The 16,964-nt window shown below is 42.1% G+C and overlaps 2 protein-coding genes and 1 non-coding gene across 3 annotated transcripts; 2 read left to right on the forward strand and 1 right to left on the reverse strand.

Moving 5' to 3' along the window:
• Positions 1-409: 409 nt before the first annotated feature.
• cd248b (CD248 molecule, endosialin b) lies at positions 410-4,470 on the forward strand. The gene is made up of 2 exons (XM_026182026.1): positions 410-1,464; positions 2,607-4,470. The coding sequence occupies exons 1-2, from the start codon at positions 1,032-1,034 to the stop codon at positions 4,331-4,333; spliced, it is 2,160 nt and encodes a 719-aa protein (XP_026037811.1). The 5' UTR covers positions 410-1,031; the 3' UTR covers positions 4,334-4,470.
• A 409-nt stretch (positions 4,471-4,879) lies between these two features.
• trnas-gcu (transfer RNA serine (anticodon GCU)) lies at positions 4,880-4,961 on the reverse strand. Its single transcript has one exon. It is a non-coding gene; the product is annotated as a tRNA-Ser (tRNA).
• Positions 4,962-5,195: 234 nt separating this feature from the next.
• Positions 5,196-15,671, forward strand: dpp3 (dipeptidyl-peptidase 3). Its single transcript, XM_026182517.1, has 19 exons — positions 5,196-5,280; positions 7,975-8,124; positions 8,283-8,427; positions 8,546-8,635; positions 8,859-8,996; positions 9,271-9,345; positions 9,476-9,566; positions 9,659-9,789; positions 10,566-10,696; positions 10,929-10,987; positions 11,613-11,807; positions 11,910-12,022; positions 12,123-12,215; positions 12,366-12,428; positions 12,547-12,671; positions 13,294-13,414; positions 13,657-13,836; positions 14,240-14,402; positions 15,379-15,671. Exons 2-19 carry the CDS (start codon positions 8,000-8,002, stop codon positions 15,519-15,521), a joined length of 2,181 nt encoding a protein of 726 aa, XP_026038302.1. The 5' UTR covers positions 5,196-5,280; positions 7,975-7,999; the 3' UTR covers positions 15,522-15,671.
• Positions 15,672-16,964: the final 1,293 nt, after the last annotated feature.

Below are 16,964 nucleotides of genomic sequence, written 5' to 3' on the forward strand. Positions count from 1 at the left end.
AAAGACAATAGAAGCGAAGAGAGAAATGAAAAAGATGATGACAGACTGAGAGGAAGAAAATCTGGCAGGTGGGGGAAAGAGTCAGAAGAAGAGGGACAAATTCTGCATCTCACAATGCTGGAGACACTTTCCATCCTGTGGATGCAGTGCAGGGCTTAAAGGCTGTGTGAGACTGCATACGTGTGTCCAAAGCCATTGGCAAGATGGGGGACAGAATGGTGCCGTATGGTTTTCATAACACACTCTGAGGGTTTTCAATACCAACCCTGCTCCCCACCTCCCAAGCCCCACTAACCCATCATCCCCTCAACTATTCCCTCATAGTCTCACATACTTTACCAGCCCCCTCTGCTTTTTCCTCTACGTAGCCTCTCCGCCTTTACACCCCAACCCCCCCCCCCCATCTTTCTCTTCTCCTAAGGTTCTCTCAGAACTTTGCAGAGGCTTGAAAGCCTGAGCAGGATCAGATGCAGTGCAGGATTTCTGTCCCAGAAATTCACCTAAATTCATACAAGGATCAACTTTATCTATTTTGGACTTAGCTCAAGGATAGATGGACCCATTCAATCATTTTTTTTAAATTCTGGACTCTACTGGTAACTCACTGGACTGTTTTTTGGACTCTACTGGACTAAATTGGACATTCTGGGGTTAATTCTATCGGACTTTCAGTTCAATCTATTTTGTAGTAAGCTCTTATAAAATCTGAGGCAGCAGGATTGGCAGTTTGAATGGATTTATTTTACACTGCAGTTCCTTAATTTTTGAAGAATCTGCCCATCCCAGATAAAATAAGGCAAAGAAAAATAGCTTCAAATAGCTCCTTTAGACCAAATTATGTATTTATTTCTTTTAAAAAAAGTTAAGTCTGGAGTGGAAAGCGGTAATTTGTAAAACTAACAATAGAAGCTCAGTTTGGCTCAGGTGAGTTTCAATAACAGGGCAGAAAAGAAACCAGCTGCATTACTGGAGTATTTATTTTGACAGTAAGGTTGGCTGTCTCATTTAGATGTTGGTGTAGTTTAAACTTCATGTCTTGGAGGATGCAAACAATCATCAGAAGCAGCAGCAGTTGCAGCAGGATGAGTCTTCTGTGCGTGCTGTGGCTGCTGACGGTCTGTCTGGCTCCTGGAAGCCGAGCTCAGAGGCTGAGGGAAGCAGAGAGGGAGAAGCCAGCAGAGAAAGTTCCGCTTATGGAGAGCGATGGAGTCTGTTACCAAGAAGGATGTTACGCTGTCTTCCTCCAGAAGAAGACGTTCAGGGAGGCTGGGCGCAGCTGCCGGGAGCGCGGAGGGACCTTGGCGACGATTTATAACCAAGAAGCTGCGGCTGTCGTCCACGAGCTGCTGTCAGCCATCGAGACACAGGGATCTGAGTCAAAGCTTTACCTCTGGATTGGGTTGCACAGACCTCCACGTCAGTGTTCATCCACCCGACCGCTCAGAGGATTCGTCTGGGTCACAGGCAAAGTCTCATCTTTTTTGAAATTTGAGCTTTCGCTCTTTATAACATTGACATCCATTCACCATTTTAATAGTGTTTGAATAGACTTTGATGTTGATATGTTTAGGTTTTTTTTTAATTATAACCTACAGGTGTCACGCTATATGTTCCTCTATAATCTCTCTGTCAGACTTTGATACCTCGGCCAGTCTGGCTGGACGGTATTTAGATGAACTACTTTTGTTTCACAGACACAGCTGGTGCAGTAGACAATGTGGAATCCATTTTTTTGACCTCACTGCTACCCCTCAGTCTGATTTAGTCATTATGGAAACCTCACCCACTTAAAAAACAAACGCTTTTTATCATCACTCAAAGTGTCTGCTTTGTTCTTCTGTTGCAAATCAAATCCAAAGAGAAATGCAACCGTTTTTATTATTCTTCAGTCATAATTTAAAGGACAAAGCCATGTTTGCTCTCTTTTCCATATAGTGGTAACTAGATACTAAGACTTCACCCCCGTTAAGGTAACTGCAGATGCAGACTTTTCTGCCTAGTTTGTTGCAAACAGTTTATTTACTGTGGAGGAACTGGCCATGAATGTTGTAAATGTACATATGTGTGCACTCAGATGTTTCCATATGATACAGTTAACCTTGGATTCAGTGTTTACGGTTGTGCTAGGTTGTACCACTGCAGCACATTCCTGAGAGAGTAAACAAACTCCTTAAATATATATTGCAGGCATTTCTGCAGCCTGCTTGTTAACAGAACAGCTTAGAGGCAAACCTCCCCATCATTTTGTTGGGCCCACCCCCCACCTCCACTCTTGTGGGGGGTAGAATACAACATTATTTTGCTGTGGCGTTGTTGTTTTTTTAAGTGCCTGTGAGTCAGACTTTGTTTTGACTTTGGCGACTCCTAGGGGCAAATTTAAAACACACAAACACACACACATATACACATTTGAATGCAATTAATGACTGCACAGAACATTTTCCAAATATGACAATATCAGCACATGTAGACTGTAAATATGGGATCTTTATTTATGATAAAGGTCATCCTTTAAATGTGTCAAGTAGCTCTCAAAACTCAAATACACAGTAAACTTGCATATTTTATTTTATTTTTTTAATCTTTGTCTTTGTGTTTTACAACAGGAGACCAGAATGTCCAGTTCACCGACTGGCTCAAAGAATACTCCCCATCAACTTGTGGAGTCTATCGCTGCGTTTCCATGATTGTTCACACATCTGAGAGCGGGCGTGAGAGCGAAGAAAACTTCCAGTGGCTTGACGGCTCCTGCTCGGTTCCACTGAATGGCTATGTTTGCCAGTACAACTACAAAGGCATGTGCCCACCTCTTGAAGATGAGGGTAGAGGTCCACCTGTTTACACCACCCCATTTTACCTTGTCAGCAGTCTGCTGACTCATGTGCCATTTGGGTCTGTGGCCACCGTGCAATGCCCTGCAGACGGCGCAAATCCGGATCCTACTGAGATGACCGCTCTGTGCATCCAGAGAGACGACGAAACAGTGGGCTGGTCCACCGATTCTCCACTTTGTCCACCCATTGAGGAACCACAGAGCCAAGACTGGTGTAGCAAGAACCACGGATGTGAGCAGCACTGCCAGAACACAGACACAGATTACTACTGTTACTGCTCTGAGGGCTTCACAGTAGATAAGGATGGATACAGCTGCAAGCCTGACACGCTGAGCCAAACCAACCCACCTGAGCTATCTGACTCTGCAGGTCCCACCGACTTGCCTCACATCAACCCGGCCTGTGTGGAGATGGGGTGTGAGTATAACTGCATGGAGACCCAACGGGGTCTTCGGTGCACATGCCCCCCAGGCTATCAAATGGCTCCAGATGGCCGCAGGTGTTCCGATGTAGATGAATGTCAGCAAGGACCGTGTCCCCAGCTCTGTGTCAACATCCCAGGTACCTTCCACTGCACCTGCCTTTCAGGGTATCAGCCAGACGACGAGGGCGAGTGTGTGGATGTGGATGAATGCCTCGATGATGGCAGCTGTGAGGGTGTGTGTGAAAACACAGTGGGGTCCTTCAGGTGCGTGTGTGGTGCTGGCTATGAGGTGGGCAGCGAAGGAGAGTGTGTAGATATAGATGAGTGTGCAAGGGGGTCGTCCTGCCAACAGCACTGTCTCAACCTCATCGGAGATTACGAGTGTTTCTGCGACAATGGCTACGACCTGCAGTTAGACAGACACACCTGCCAGCCTTCGCTTGAAGACGAAGAGTATTCTACTCTGACCCCCGACCCGGGTAACTCTGTTCATGTAGCCATCTTTGACCATGATATTCCCTGGTCCTCTTCATTCACTCCTGACCCAAACTTTGAAGTTGACACCAACTTTGATGCTGACTGGGTGACAGAGGCCCCTGAAGGACTTCCCCCCGATGGGTCTCACAGGTCAGGAAATCACCTAAACCAGTGGGACACCCTGTCACCCAGGGGATATCAGACATCCCCGTCCCCGACGCAAAAAGGCAACATAGACAATGAAATTAATAATGGCGTGGATGCTGATGCAGGAAGTAGAGACTCTGGTCCAGGTGTGGCAGAGGACACTGCAAATGGTTCAAATTCAGAGGAAGCTAACATGGATGGTGCAGAAGAAGCTAGCGTCAAAGCTACGGTAGAAGCAGAGTCTGCTGAAGGTCAACGGAAGCACGACAAGAGCTGGCTGCTCGTGGCCCTCCTGGTGCCCCTGTGTGTGTTCCTGGTAGTAATGCTAGCTCTGGGGATTGTTTACTGCACCAGCTGTGCTGTGGACAAGAGCCTTCGCTTTTCAGACTGCTATCGCTGGATACTCCCCACAACACCTCCTGAGAGGAGGGAAGTGAAAACCCAAGCATGAAACCAAAAATAATCAAACACGCACGGATGTCCTTAAAATGCAAATGTCTGTTAAGATTTGTCTAAAACTGCTATCCACTCATCAAGAAAACTTTTCATTTTTGTCCTCTTGCACAGCTTTTGTAAATAATGTAGTCTGCCATCATTTTTTGTTTTGTTTTGTTTTTGTTTGTTTGTTTTTTTTAGAATTCAATAAAAACCTTTAAAACTGAAAAAACTTTGTGTGCTTTGTGTTGGTTTAAATGAAGATGAAAGGAAAGAATGTGTGGTTGTGGTTTTATAGCTCTGTGTGCTAAGCAGCTGAAAGACTGCTGATTTTTCCTAAGCCAAATTTTCAATATCAGGGCCAGAAATGAGGAGGAGGAGATGGTGTAGGGCTGTCAGGAAGGGCAGGAGGCGCTGTTGAGTGATAGCCCAACGAGTTTGTAGGATTCTGACCCTTCGATGTTCCGGTTGTGCGACTGAATAACTCATGTTTAGCAGCATTAAGGGAGAATGTATCAGGGACGAACAATGTTCAAAATTTTTCGTGCTTGTAAAATGAGACCGACGAGGATGGGATTCGAACCCACGCGTGCAGAGCACAATGGATTAGCAGTCCATCGCCTTAACCACTCGGCCACCTCGTCATGTGCTCTACCTTTTCGAAGACTTTGGTACATATACACACTTATCTGACTGCTATAGTCTCTGTTTCTTGTTAGCATTTCCTGAACCTTCCTGCTGTGGTTAACGGCGGTGTTCTTCAAACTTAATCTTGTTCAAATTCACAATGTGAAACGCGTTAAAAAGCTCGGCATAGCTGCTCAGTGATTGGCTAAAGTTTCCATCGGCCACGATATACAACCTCTGATTGGCTGAGGGCTGATTCTCTCGTTGAATGAATATAGGAAGTGTGCAGCGTGAGACTGCAATTTGACATTCGCTCAGCGCTATAACGGAATCAAGGTAACGAGTTTTTGAGTTGACTTTTACCTTTATTTATATTTATCTCACTTGTGTATCAGTTAGCAGACAGTCATACCGATTAATGACTTGCACATTTTGTGATTAATTATTTTGTTTACAGAAGTCGCCGAGTCTTTATTAAATGCAGCCGTCTTAGCATGCACTCAGGAAGCTAACGTTATTCAGTTAGCTGTAGCCTCTGTATTCATACTTAATTCAGACACGTACTATCGTTGTGTTGGTTTTAAAAGAGACACAATCAGGATTTATTTTCGTGTGTAGACTCTTCATATCAGTTACTGTAGTTTTTTGGGGGGGAAAGTGAAACGGAAAATAAAACAGGCTCGAGTAATATTAACTGATTTTGAATCTGTGCCACGGTCCTGCAAGTCAAGGTTCACTGGACGATCAGCGCCTGTTGTCACAAAAGCTTCTCTCTTTACTGCTTCTCCGAAATATATTTATATGAAATATAACCACACTTCAATTCATGTAATTCCAGTTTCTTTGTACGCTTGTGCTTACAATGTCAATAAAGCTTATCTTATCTTAATTTACTTGCCACTGCACTATGCTCTATTTTAACCACTACAGCTCCCAATTGAAGTATATTTAAAAAAAATATGTAAACAGGGCAATCTATTAAAGAATTAGTGTTAATTTCTAAGAATCATTAAAAACTTATTTGGGAACTAAAATCATTAGGTGAAGTCCTTTTGTGTTTTATTGCAAACTGAAAATCTGAGTATATTAGGGTACCAAGAGAGCAACTATAGTACTAGATAAGAATTCAGGAGTGGCAGACAAGAATGTGAGGGTGGTGAAGGACATGAGGTAAGTGAGGTGTGGTAGGGGTGACAGATGATTTTAAGGTGGGGGTAGAATTACATCAGAGATCTGAGCCCTTTCTTATTTGCAGCATTGATGGACAGGCTGACAGATGAGATCAGATGGGAGTCTCCAGCTTTGGGGGCTGCAGTGAGAATATAGAGCAGGTGGAAGTATGTTCTGGAGACAAGAGTAATGAAAGTCTTTGAAGCAAGACAAGAATACATGTGTGTGTGAATAAGAAGGAAGCACTTTTAACAGTGAAGATGCATGAAGTAGAGGCAGTAAAGATGTTAAAGGGACGAACTGTGCACAAGCGGGGTCAAGAAGCAAGTGCAGGCAGGGTTGAGCTTGGAGTGGTGGAGATGAGTGCCTGGAATAATTTGTGACAAAAGGATAGCAGCAAAACTGAAAGGGAAGATGTGCAAGAGTGAGACCTGGTATGTTTTTTTTTTTGTTTTTTTTGTTTTTTTTAAGCCTGTCCGGTCTGGCAGCTTTTGCAATTACATTTATGATCTAAATATACTGTTGTGACAAACATGTTTGCTTGAGGAGCTCTGTAGACTCTCTATAGCAGGGTTGGGGAACTCCAGGCCTCAAGGGCCTGTGTCGTGCTGTGTTAGATAGGACCCTGGGTCAACACACCTGAGTCAAATGATTAGTTCATTACCAGGCCTCTGGAGAACTTCAAGGCATGTTGAGGAGGTAATTTAGCCATTTAAATCAGCTGTGTTGGATCAAGGCCTGGAGTTCCCCCACCCCGGCTCTATAGGCTGCTTGTTCATTTTTCTTCTTCCTTTATCTATTTATTAATTATTATTATTAATACTATTATTTTTCACAGCAGTTCCAAAATATATCAATGTCAGAGCTAACAGGTAGGGGAAAAGATGGAAAGAAAAAAGAGAGGGGGAGAAAATAAGAGAACTAAAGAGGTGACAGAGCACATGTAGAAAAGCACAGTGGGTTGCTCAAATGTGCACGCGTGTCATGATAATGTACTTGATAATGATGGCAAGAAACTGCAATAACGCAACCAACAAGCCAAAGAGAAGTTTTTGGGGGCCTGAAGACCCAAGGCTACAGATCTCAATGGCAACCATGTGCCCTCTGCATTGAAAGAGAAACGTTCGGTGTATGTGTTGGTGTGTGAGCGTATGATGTGTAAAAAGAGGAGTATGAGTGAAAATCAGATGGATATTAAAATGGAAGGGGACACACAGACATCAGTTTTACATAAAGACACACACCCATCCCCTTTGTCTCCCCCCCTTTCCACACCTATCCACCACCCCACCCTCACCTCTCAGGATGGATAAGTTCAGAAATGAGCTAACAGTCACCAGTTAGGAGACAAAGTTAGAGAGACAAGGCTGAGATGTTTTGGACATGCGCAGAGGAGGGATAGTGGATATAATGGACAAAGGATGTTGAATATGGAGCTGCAAAGGGAGGAGAAAAAGAAGACAACAACAGAAGAAGTAAAAGGATTGGTGTGGTAGAGGAGGATGCTAGATATTAGGTGAGATGACCTGGTGACCCCTAAAGGGACCAACCAAAAGGGGAAGGACAAGAAGCTGGCAAACCCAACTCTTAAAAAGACTCTTAAAATAATTATACATAGAAGTCATTCTAGTATCTGTAGGACTGTTGCAAGTAAATATCAGTGTGTTTGTATCGTACACAAGCTGTTCTACACTGCATGTCCTGCCTGACAGAGACAGGTGTGCAAATACCCACGGTTTAAACAAAAAAAAAAAAAAAAGAAGAAAGTTGTAGGTTCTAACTTGAAGCACCACTTATCTTGCTGTCCCACATTTCCTCCTAACATGTTCCCCACTTTCCTTTCCTGCTATTTTAATACAGCACGAGTGTAACGTTCAGACTCAAGATGGTGGACTCCCAGTACTACCTCCCAAATGACATTGGAATCTCCGCACTCGACTGCAGCGAGGCCTTTCGTTTGCTTTCACCTCAGGAGAAGATGTACGCCCACTACCTGTCACGCGCATCTTGGTATGTTACTAATGCAAAAATGTGAGAATGTCAACACTCTGAAATTACATGTTTCACCTTCTTGAAACAACAAAAGACTTCAGGTTATTTAAAATTTGCCGTCCTGCTGTTTTTAAAAATAACAAATGTAAATACATCTGTTTGAACGTTTGTCTTAGGTATGGCGGTCTGGTAGTACTGCTGCAGACATCCCCCGAGTCTGCAAACATCTTTGTCTTGCTGCAGAGAATCTTCAGGAAGCAGACGCCTGCACAGCTGGAACAGGTCGCCACAGCAGCTGGGCTCAGCTCTGAGGAGTATCAGGTACACGGCCTCGCCGTCTCTCTGCCGTTTCATTTCTTTCTAAAACAAGCTTTCATCCACAAACGGCTGCAGCCATATAAAAATGTTTCTTCGATGTTTTCTCGTTTATGATATTCAGGCCTTTCTGGTGTATGCAGCAGGTCTGTATGCAAACATGGGCAACTACAAGTCTTTTGGAGACACAAAGTTCATCCCAAATCTGCCGAAGGTAAAACAGGCCTGTAGTAAGAGTTGTCAATCTAGTTTAGATACTTTTTAACCAGATTATAGGTTGAGGACAACTGTAAAAGCAGCTTCGTAGAGTGTAAACACGAAGCTAACAAAATGTAACTTTAGAAACCTGAAAGATATCAGTGGTGTTCAGAACAAGTGTGCCTGATATAGTGTAATCTGATGTGTTTATCTGTCTGCATCTGTGGCATGTACACTAGGACAAGCTGAAAGCGCTGGTTTGGGCCAGCCAGGCCTTTCAGGAGCAGCCGGCTGAGATGGAGGCTCTGTGGGACAGCTGCTCCTGTCTCCTCTACTCGCTGGAAAACAGACAGAAACAGCTGGGGCTGGGCGACAAGGTGGGATCTTTTAATCATTTAAAGCCAAGTGCAGGCTGGCTGGTTAACAATTTTGATTAAATAGCCAGTGGTTTTCATAGATGGGAGAAATGTGACAAATGGTTTTGGCCTCAGCTGCAAAAGTTTCGTTCTCTTTGGTTTTATTTTGACTTCTTCTTCTTTTCCCCCCCTTAATTCTGAGATTTTATCTGCTTTTTAGGAAAGCAGTAAATATGCTTGTTCCCTGTGAGAGGATGCATGGCTCATTGACTCAATTTGTTTTTGTTTGCTTCAGGGAATTACCACCTATTTCTCAGGAAACTGCTGCCTGGAGGATGCTGAGCTGGCTCAGAAGTTCCTTGACTCAAAAGTAAGCAAATTCACATCTAAAATAAATATTTTATTGTTTCTTTTATCTCTTTTAATCTCCTTCTTATGATAAATGTGTTTTTAATCTGCCTTTGAGTCTTACTCAGTTTATTCTTGTCGCTTGTTTCTAGAAACTGTCTGCCTACAACACGCGTCTGTTTAAGAAGGAAGACGGAGGGAAAGCCTGCTATGAGGTCCGCTTGGCTTCAGCTGTGCAAAAAGGTCAAACTGCAGTTAAAAAAGCCAAAACAAAATGGCATGCAAAAAGTATTTCAATATATATTAATGAAAATAAATAAATAATTGGTTCACAGACTGCGCAGTGGATGGGGAGTGCGAGTCCTGCTGTGGCAGCTTCAGCTTTGAAGACAAAGAGTTCACTGTGAAGAGGGGAGACTATAGCCGTGTCATGGAAAAAGTCTGCTATTATCTTGAAAAAGCACGGGTGAGACGGCTAAGAATGCAGTGGAGCTTACATGAATACCAGTTTTATCATTTAAATCTAAAACATAAAGTTGGGTTAGTAAAATATCAGTAATTGTCTTTACGAGAAGATTGAGTGAACCAAAAAATGTTTCTGTCAGAGTTCTAGTTACAAAATAAGTTTTGTTTCGTTCATCATCATCATCATCATCATTTATTTATATAGCACTTTAAAAACACACCTGGTAAACCAAAGTGTTGTACAATACAAATATAAATATAGTAATAAAATAGCAGAAACCAGACGTAGCAATAAAATTAATAAAAATGTCAGTTACCCACAGAGTTAAAAGCCAGGGAATAAAAATAGGTTTTTAATAAGGACTTAAAAACTGGCACTGATGTAGTTGTCTAATATGGAGAGGAAGATTATTCCAAAGCATCGGCGCTGCAACAGAGAACGCTCGGTCTCCTCTAAGTTTCAGCCGTGACTTTGGGACCGAAAGCAACAACTGCTCAGCTGACCGAAGGGAACGAATGGGGACATGGGGCTTCATTAGTCAGACAAATAAACAGGTGCCAGACCATTTAGAGATTTAAAAACCAATAAAAGGACTTTAAAACGGATCCTAAATTCAATTAGAAGCCACTGTAGAGAGGCCAAAATCGGAGTGATGTGGTCAAATTTCCTTCTGACAGTTAAAGGTTGTACCGCAGCATTTTGCACTAGTTGCAAGTGTGACAAAGTGCCCTGCCCAACCCCTGTTAAAAGAGAATTTGTTTGTGAATGTCTTGCAGGCCTATGCTGCCAATGAGAACCAGAGGAAGATGCTTGAAGAGTACACACGCAGCTTCACCTTAGGCTCCATTGACGCACATAAAGAGGGTTCGCGCTACTGGATTAAAGACAAGGGGCCAATTGTGGAGAGGTGAGTCCACTAATCAGCAGCACAGTACGTTTATGAGATCCCGATGAATTTTAGAGAGGGACTATTTTAGCACCGTTTAAATTCTGCTGCTCAGTGAAATTGATTTATTACATTTCCTGCCTATTTACTTCCCCTTAAAACTCATTCTGACCTTTGCACTGTGAATGAATACCGCTCTTCACTCTACTCCTTATTATCCCTTCATTTCCTCCCCGGTCTTGCTTCCTCTCAGTTATATAGGTTTCATCGAGAGCTACAGAGACCCATTTGGCTCCAGAGGAGAGTTTGAAGGTAAGTGCCAAGCTGATGAAGAAGAACGATACTGTCATGACTATTGTTGTGCAAGCTGTGATCTTATGGGTCTCTTCGGGTTTTATTTCCTGCTGGTTGGCTGAGCTTACTTAAGTAGATGGACTTAGCATCTCCCCTGGATACATTTCTGTGTTTTGCCCCATTAGTAATTGCAGCCTGTGGTCTTTAAATGAACACGCATTGTAAAGGACGTTGTTTAGTACTACTGTTGAAATGCTGGATCTAATTTGGGCAACATATGTCCAAGTGTCCATGAATCCTTATCAGTGTGAGACTGATAAGGATTTTTTTTTCTCTCCCAACCTACTCTTGGCTCTGTGTGATGTCAGTGAGAGTGGCGATCCCTTATATGGTTATTTCAGGCACATGCCGATCAGCAAAAATTTGTGTTAAAGGGAGGGGGAAGGGAGCTAAAAAAGCTTGTTTGAAACGGTGGAAAATCTGAGTGTGTGCACCAAGGGACGGATGAATAACAATTTAAGCTGTGAGTCATGCAAAACTACTCCAGTAGAGTCGAAAAATAAAAATACAGACCTGGAAATGAGCATTAAAAAATTACGTGGTGGATTTGATTTCCTAAGTTTATTGCGTCATGCTGTTTTAGGTTTTGTGGCCGTTGTGAACAAGGCGATGAGTGAGCGTTTCGCCAAACTGGTGAGTTCAGCAGAAGTCTTGCTTCCTGAGTTGCCTTGGCCGCAGGAGTTTGAGAAGGATGCGTTCCTTAAACCGGACTTCACCTCACTGGACGTTCTCACCTTCGCTGGGAGTGGAATACCAGCTGGCATCAACATCCCCAACTGTACGTGCGCAGAAATCTCTGACACTGTCAAACAGCTGAGTCCAGCTTGATTACAGCATTGAGCTTGTTTGTTTGTTTGTTTGTTTGTTTGTTTGTATATAGACGATGACATCAGACAGACAGAGGGCTTTAAAAACGTGTCGCTTGGTAACGTGCTGGCTGTAGCCTATGCAACGCAAAAGGAAAAACTGACCTTCCTGGAGGAGGGTGACAAGGTATTTTACACATTTTTCTGATTCTCTTAAACACCATCTCTGTTTTCCATTCACACACCTGTGTAATAATACATTCTCCTGATCCTTCTGTTTTCTCCAGGATTTGTTTATCAAATGGAAGGGCCCGTCGTTCGAAGTGCAGGTTGGACTTCACGAGCTTCTGGGTCACGGGAGCGGAAAGCTGTTTGTCCAGGTCTGTTTACTTCCTGTGGTGTGTTAAGAGCAGCAGATATAGCCCGTTCCTCTTTGTAAAATGTTTCATTTAATGATTTTTTTTTTTCTGGACAATTTAAAAAAATCAGTGAATAAATCTAGTTTGTGTGTCCTCAATCTCCATCCATAGGATGACATGGGCAAGTTTAACTTTGACCAAAGTAAGGTGATCAACCCAGAGACCGGTGAACCGGTGAGTTTGTTTTTGTGTGCACCTTTCTGTTTGGTTTTAAAATCTAATGGCCATTTTCATGCTTTAGTTTTCAGTTGCTGAATAAAAGAGAGACTTAATGTGTGAACATGCGTTTCAGGTGTCCAGCTGGTATCGGGGCAGCGAGACCTGGGACAGTAAGTTCTCCACGATTGCTTCTTCTTATGAAGAATGCCGCGCTGAGTGTGTCGGACTCTATTTGTGCCTCAACAAACAAGTGCTCAGGTATGTCCTGCACACTGTATCTTGTAATAAATATGTATTATATATGTTAAACTAACTTACACATCCCACCTTAACCAAAAAGTTTTCTTATTGGCATCTACAGGTAACAATCACTCCCAGCAGTGAAATTCTTAGGCTCAGCATCTCCTCAATATTTCATGTAGAGAAGCAAATATTGCACATAAAGTAAAAATAAAAAGGAGATCAAATAAACTGTATAAATAAGAAAATAAAAGTCACATTTGGATTCAAAAGTCTCCCTCAAATTTCCATAAACTGACAGATTTTTGCAGCTGGAAAAATATTTGTGGGATCCAAGAATCTTTTGGGAACAAAAACAAAGGCTTTCAATCTATTTAAATATGTAATGAATATTAAAAAAAACAAACTCCAGAGCCAAGTGAAATAGTGCCCATTTTATTTGGATGTTTGGAAACTTTAAGCAGCTCTTCAGTCCACTTTTACAGTTATTTTTCAGTCTTACTCCAGTTTTTGGACATGGATGGTTTTTTTTGTTAAATATATAAAAGTGGGTTGGAGGTAGTGGTCATTATGTATGTCCAAGAGTGTGGCTGATTCTCTGTGGGGTTGGTGCGTTTACATCCATGTGTTTCTCTGCCAGTATTTTTGGCCATGAGGGTCAGGATGCAGATGATGTGGTGTACATAAACTGGCTCAGCATGGTGAGAGCGGGACTGCTGGGCCTGGAGTTCTACACACCTGAGAGCAAGCGCTGGAGACAGGTAATGTGTCTGCTCACTGAGCAGTTTTCCTCTTACTAGTGGCCTCTTTTCACTTCTTCTTCAAAGTTGCAAAGTATTAGCTGAACAGTTTCTACAATCAAGCATACAGAACGTTGACTATGTGTTTCTTACAGCCTCAGCTCGATACGTCTGTGTCATTTTTATAAATAAGTTGATGGTAAATTTCAGTTTGTTTGTTAGACAGTACGTCAACTATATGTGGCGTTATGTGTTTGTGTCAGGCTCACATGCAGGCTCGATTCGTCATCCTACGCGTGCTGCTGGAGGCTGGAGAGGGCCTGGTGGGCCTGGAGGAAGTAACGGGAGAAGATGGCAAGCCCGATGCACAAATTACACTGGACCGAAGCAAGATCCCCACCGTGGGCAAGAACGCCATCCATAGGTTCCTTTGTAAACTGCAGGTAATCAATACTTCTCCAATCAATGGATGCAAAATAGAATAATTCACTAGAATCGATTTGACAGCTACATGCACCACTAAATTAAGCAGCAACAATTTTGATTAGCAGTTGAGTGTTTTATGTTTAAAAATATATATATTAAAACTTAATTGGGTGCACCATGGCAAATGTGAATTTGTGTATTATTTACTTTTGCAGTAACTTATAGTTAGGATTTTAGTTTGAGGGTTGAACAAAACAATGAAATGAGTCAAGCTTTTGTAACCTGTTTTGCAACTAGATTGATCCAAACTTTCCACCTAAGTTTACTCTAAGCCATCATCTAAGCTTTATTGTCGTCTTTCTGTTGATTTCATTCAGTATGCTGTTAAGCTGAATCCACAGTTTGTAAACTGATTTGTAGGTCTTTAAGTCGACGGCAGACGTGGAAGGAGGCAGGGCTTTCTATGACAAGTACTCCACTGTAAGCGACACTGGCGCTCACAACTTTTTGCGCCTGCGCGAGACGGTGCTGCTGAGGAAGGAGGCTCGCAAGATGTTTGTTCAAGCCAACACAAGAATCAGCGGTATGGAAATGACTCTGTTTTAACAGGGTGCTGTCTGATTTATTTATTTATGTTTGATAACCGGTCTAGCTGTTTTCACTTCTATAAAACTATTCATAAGCATGTGATGATTAGGGTTGGGATCGGGGGAAACGAAATGACAATTTGCATGGTAAGGTGTCAATTTTAAAACTCTATTGGAATACTGCAAACAAGAGGGCTCAGAATGTGATTCTTTTGGACATTCTGTTACCAATTGCAACTGATCGCAAGGCAATTGCACAGGTTGGCTGATAGAAGGCAAGTGTTCTGCAAACATTCGCAGTCTGACTTGGACTGATTTATCAGACACAGGTTGAATACATTTGGCAGCTTATCTCCCCTTTCAATTACAGACTGATAGATGGTCTTATGGTGACAGAGTCAATCTCATTTTGCAGCAAAAAACTTGTGATATAAACTTATCTGGTTGGATAAAACATATTGACTTGATTGAGTTCAATGTCTACATTATTTTCAGTTGAAAAAAGGAGAAATCATAATGTATGTGATTTTACAGATCCTAAAATGTTAAATCTGATTAATATAGTGTTGTGAGGTAATGAATGGAAAGGATGATTACGCTTCTCTATATCCAAGTTTTATTTGGAAGCTTCCAAAAATACCTTTTTGGAGTTTGCTTAAAGACTACGTGTCAAATCTGTAATGGCACTGCTTCATCCTCGCATAGAAATATTAACAATTGTACAAATATACCTCTCTGACCTGTCTTATGGTCGGAGGGTAAGATGGCGGCGCCATTGTGTGCAATAGGTCGGCAGCCTTATGAAATGTCCCCTTGTGGGACTAATAAAGGTATATCAAATCAAATGGCATTAAAAATATATTAACTGTTCAACTTGTTGTGACAGACAACAGTTATACAAGCATACAAACAAGTGAATTAGCTCTGTTCTGCCAGAGTTAATCATTCAGTCTGTGTGTGTTTGATTTCCAGGGGATAGTGTTGAGCTGGTGGAATACGAAGGCAGCGCAGCAGGTTTGATTCGTTCCTTTACCGAGCGCTTCCAAGACGATGCAGAGCAGCTGGAGTCCGGCCTGCTGGAGCTGAGCAAACAAGACGCTCCCTGCTGGTGTTGATATGTGGAGGGAGGGAGAATCTGCTTTGCAATTTCCAAAAAGTACCAACAGAAATCAGATTTTTCTTCTTTTTTTCTTTCTTTGCAACTGTATGCAATAGCAGAATGATTCTTTCTTACATCCAATAAAGCCATAGAACCAGAGCAGCCACAACTTTTCAAGCACCAACTGATTCTTAAGCACTCTGGTTCCGTGTCACGTCTGTTTCTGATGACAATTGTCAGACACGGTGTGAGTGAGATGATTATTAATAGCTCATCACTCTTGCAGATGTCTTTGGCAAACACTTTTCTAATGAAGTAAGAACTAAACCAATGTAACCCTGACACTTAAAAACAGTTAAAGCATTGAAAAGATGCTTTTACAAATCTTTATGGTAACTCAAAGTGATTGAAGTGAATACTTTTTTACAGTCAACTCATGGCTACAGATTTTACAGTCTTCACAGCTGGTCCTTTTTAGTTTTATGCCCATTTCGGTGTTAATGACTTGAGAGGTTTAGGACTGTTAACTAGCTCCAGTGACAACTTAATGTTGACTGTAAGGCAAAGTAATACTTCATGGGTTTTTTTTTTTTTGCCCAGTTTGGTATTAAGGCATATTGGATTAGTGTTATTCCTCTTTCTGGTGAGTTGGACTAGTAAGTATTTTTGATGTTGAATCTGAACAAATAAAAAAAAAAAAAAATCAATTTGATAAGATCTGGGTGGTATTTTTTCTTTCCTTCCAGAATCATAGCAGGTTTCATTTTCATAAACTCACTTTTACTACACGTTAACAATAAAGAGTCACCCTGAAGAAACTACTGGCATTCTGAAGTAATCCCAGGGATTAGTAATTAAAAGGCAGTTTAAGCTGTTTGCTCGTTAGATGCTTTTGTACCATCGCCCTGTTTGTCGGATGTATCAGGAGTAGGGGTGGGTTTTAATAATCAATTCATTGATTAAAATCAATTCTGGCTTGGATAACGTGATATCATTCATTAAAATCCTGAATCGATTTTTTTATATAAATGTATTTTGCCCAAAATTCCAGAATCTCAGGTGAAACCTCACAAAATTTCAACCACCACCAAACATCTAAAACAGTAAATGAGAGCAGGTACACGGCTTCTGTACAAAGACGTAAACACAAAGCGCGGACCCGCCGACGGATCAGAATCGGTGAGATGTCGCCTTTCTCACCGACGGCACGGACACGGTCGAGGCTGAAAGCCGACAGCTCGCTGCTTCTGATGTTTCGGCGGGTCCGCGCTTTGTGTTTACGCCCTTTTTGCGCTGATTCTAAAGCTGTTAGTTTGATCTCTCTCCAAACAATATTGACCGAACCAGCAGCAAAAGAAGATCCAAACTACGCTTTATATAAACATCGTCATGAATTCCCTCTGACTTTTGCTGTTTTGCTTCCACCACGATAAAAATCACACTTCATGCACAGCTCTCT

Source organism: Astatotilapia calliptera, chromosome 10 (assembly GCF_900246225.1).
Source record: "Astatotilapia calliptera chromosome 10, fAstCal1.2, whole genome shotgun sequence".
Taxonomy (NCBI): domain Eukaryota; kingdom Metazoa; phylum Chordata; class Actinopteri; order Cichliformes; family Cichlidae; genus Astatotilapia; species Astatotilapia calliptera.

Excerpts from the sequence above, each read along its gene's own strand:
- cd248b (XM_026182026.1), top strand. The coding sequence starts at position 1,032 with ATGTCTTGGAGGATGCAAACAATCATCAGAAGCAGCAGCAGTTGCAGC. Across the intron at positions 1,465-2,606 it reads AGGATTCGTCTGGGTCACAG|GAGACCAGAATGTCCAGTTC; the intron begins GCAAAGTCTCAT and ends GTTTTACAACAG.
- dpp3 (XM_026182517.1), top strand. The coding sequence starts at position 8,000 with ATGGTGGACTCCCAGTACTACCTCCCAAATGACATTGGAATCTCCGCA. Across the intron at positions 9,567-9,658 it reads GGCTTCAGCTGTGCAAAAAG|ACTGCGCAGTGGATGGGGAG; the intron begins GTCAAACTGCAG and ends ATTGGTTCACAG. Across the intron at positions 14,403-15,378 it reads AGCCAACACAAGAATCAGCG|GGGATAGTGTTGAGCTGGTG; the intron begins GTATGGAAATGA and ends TTTGATTTCCAG.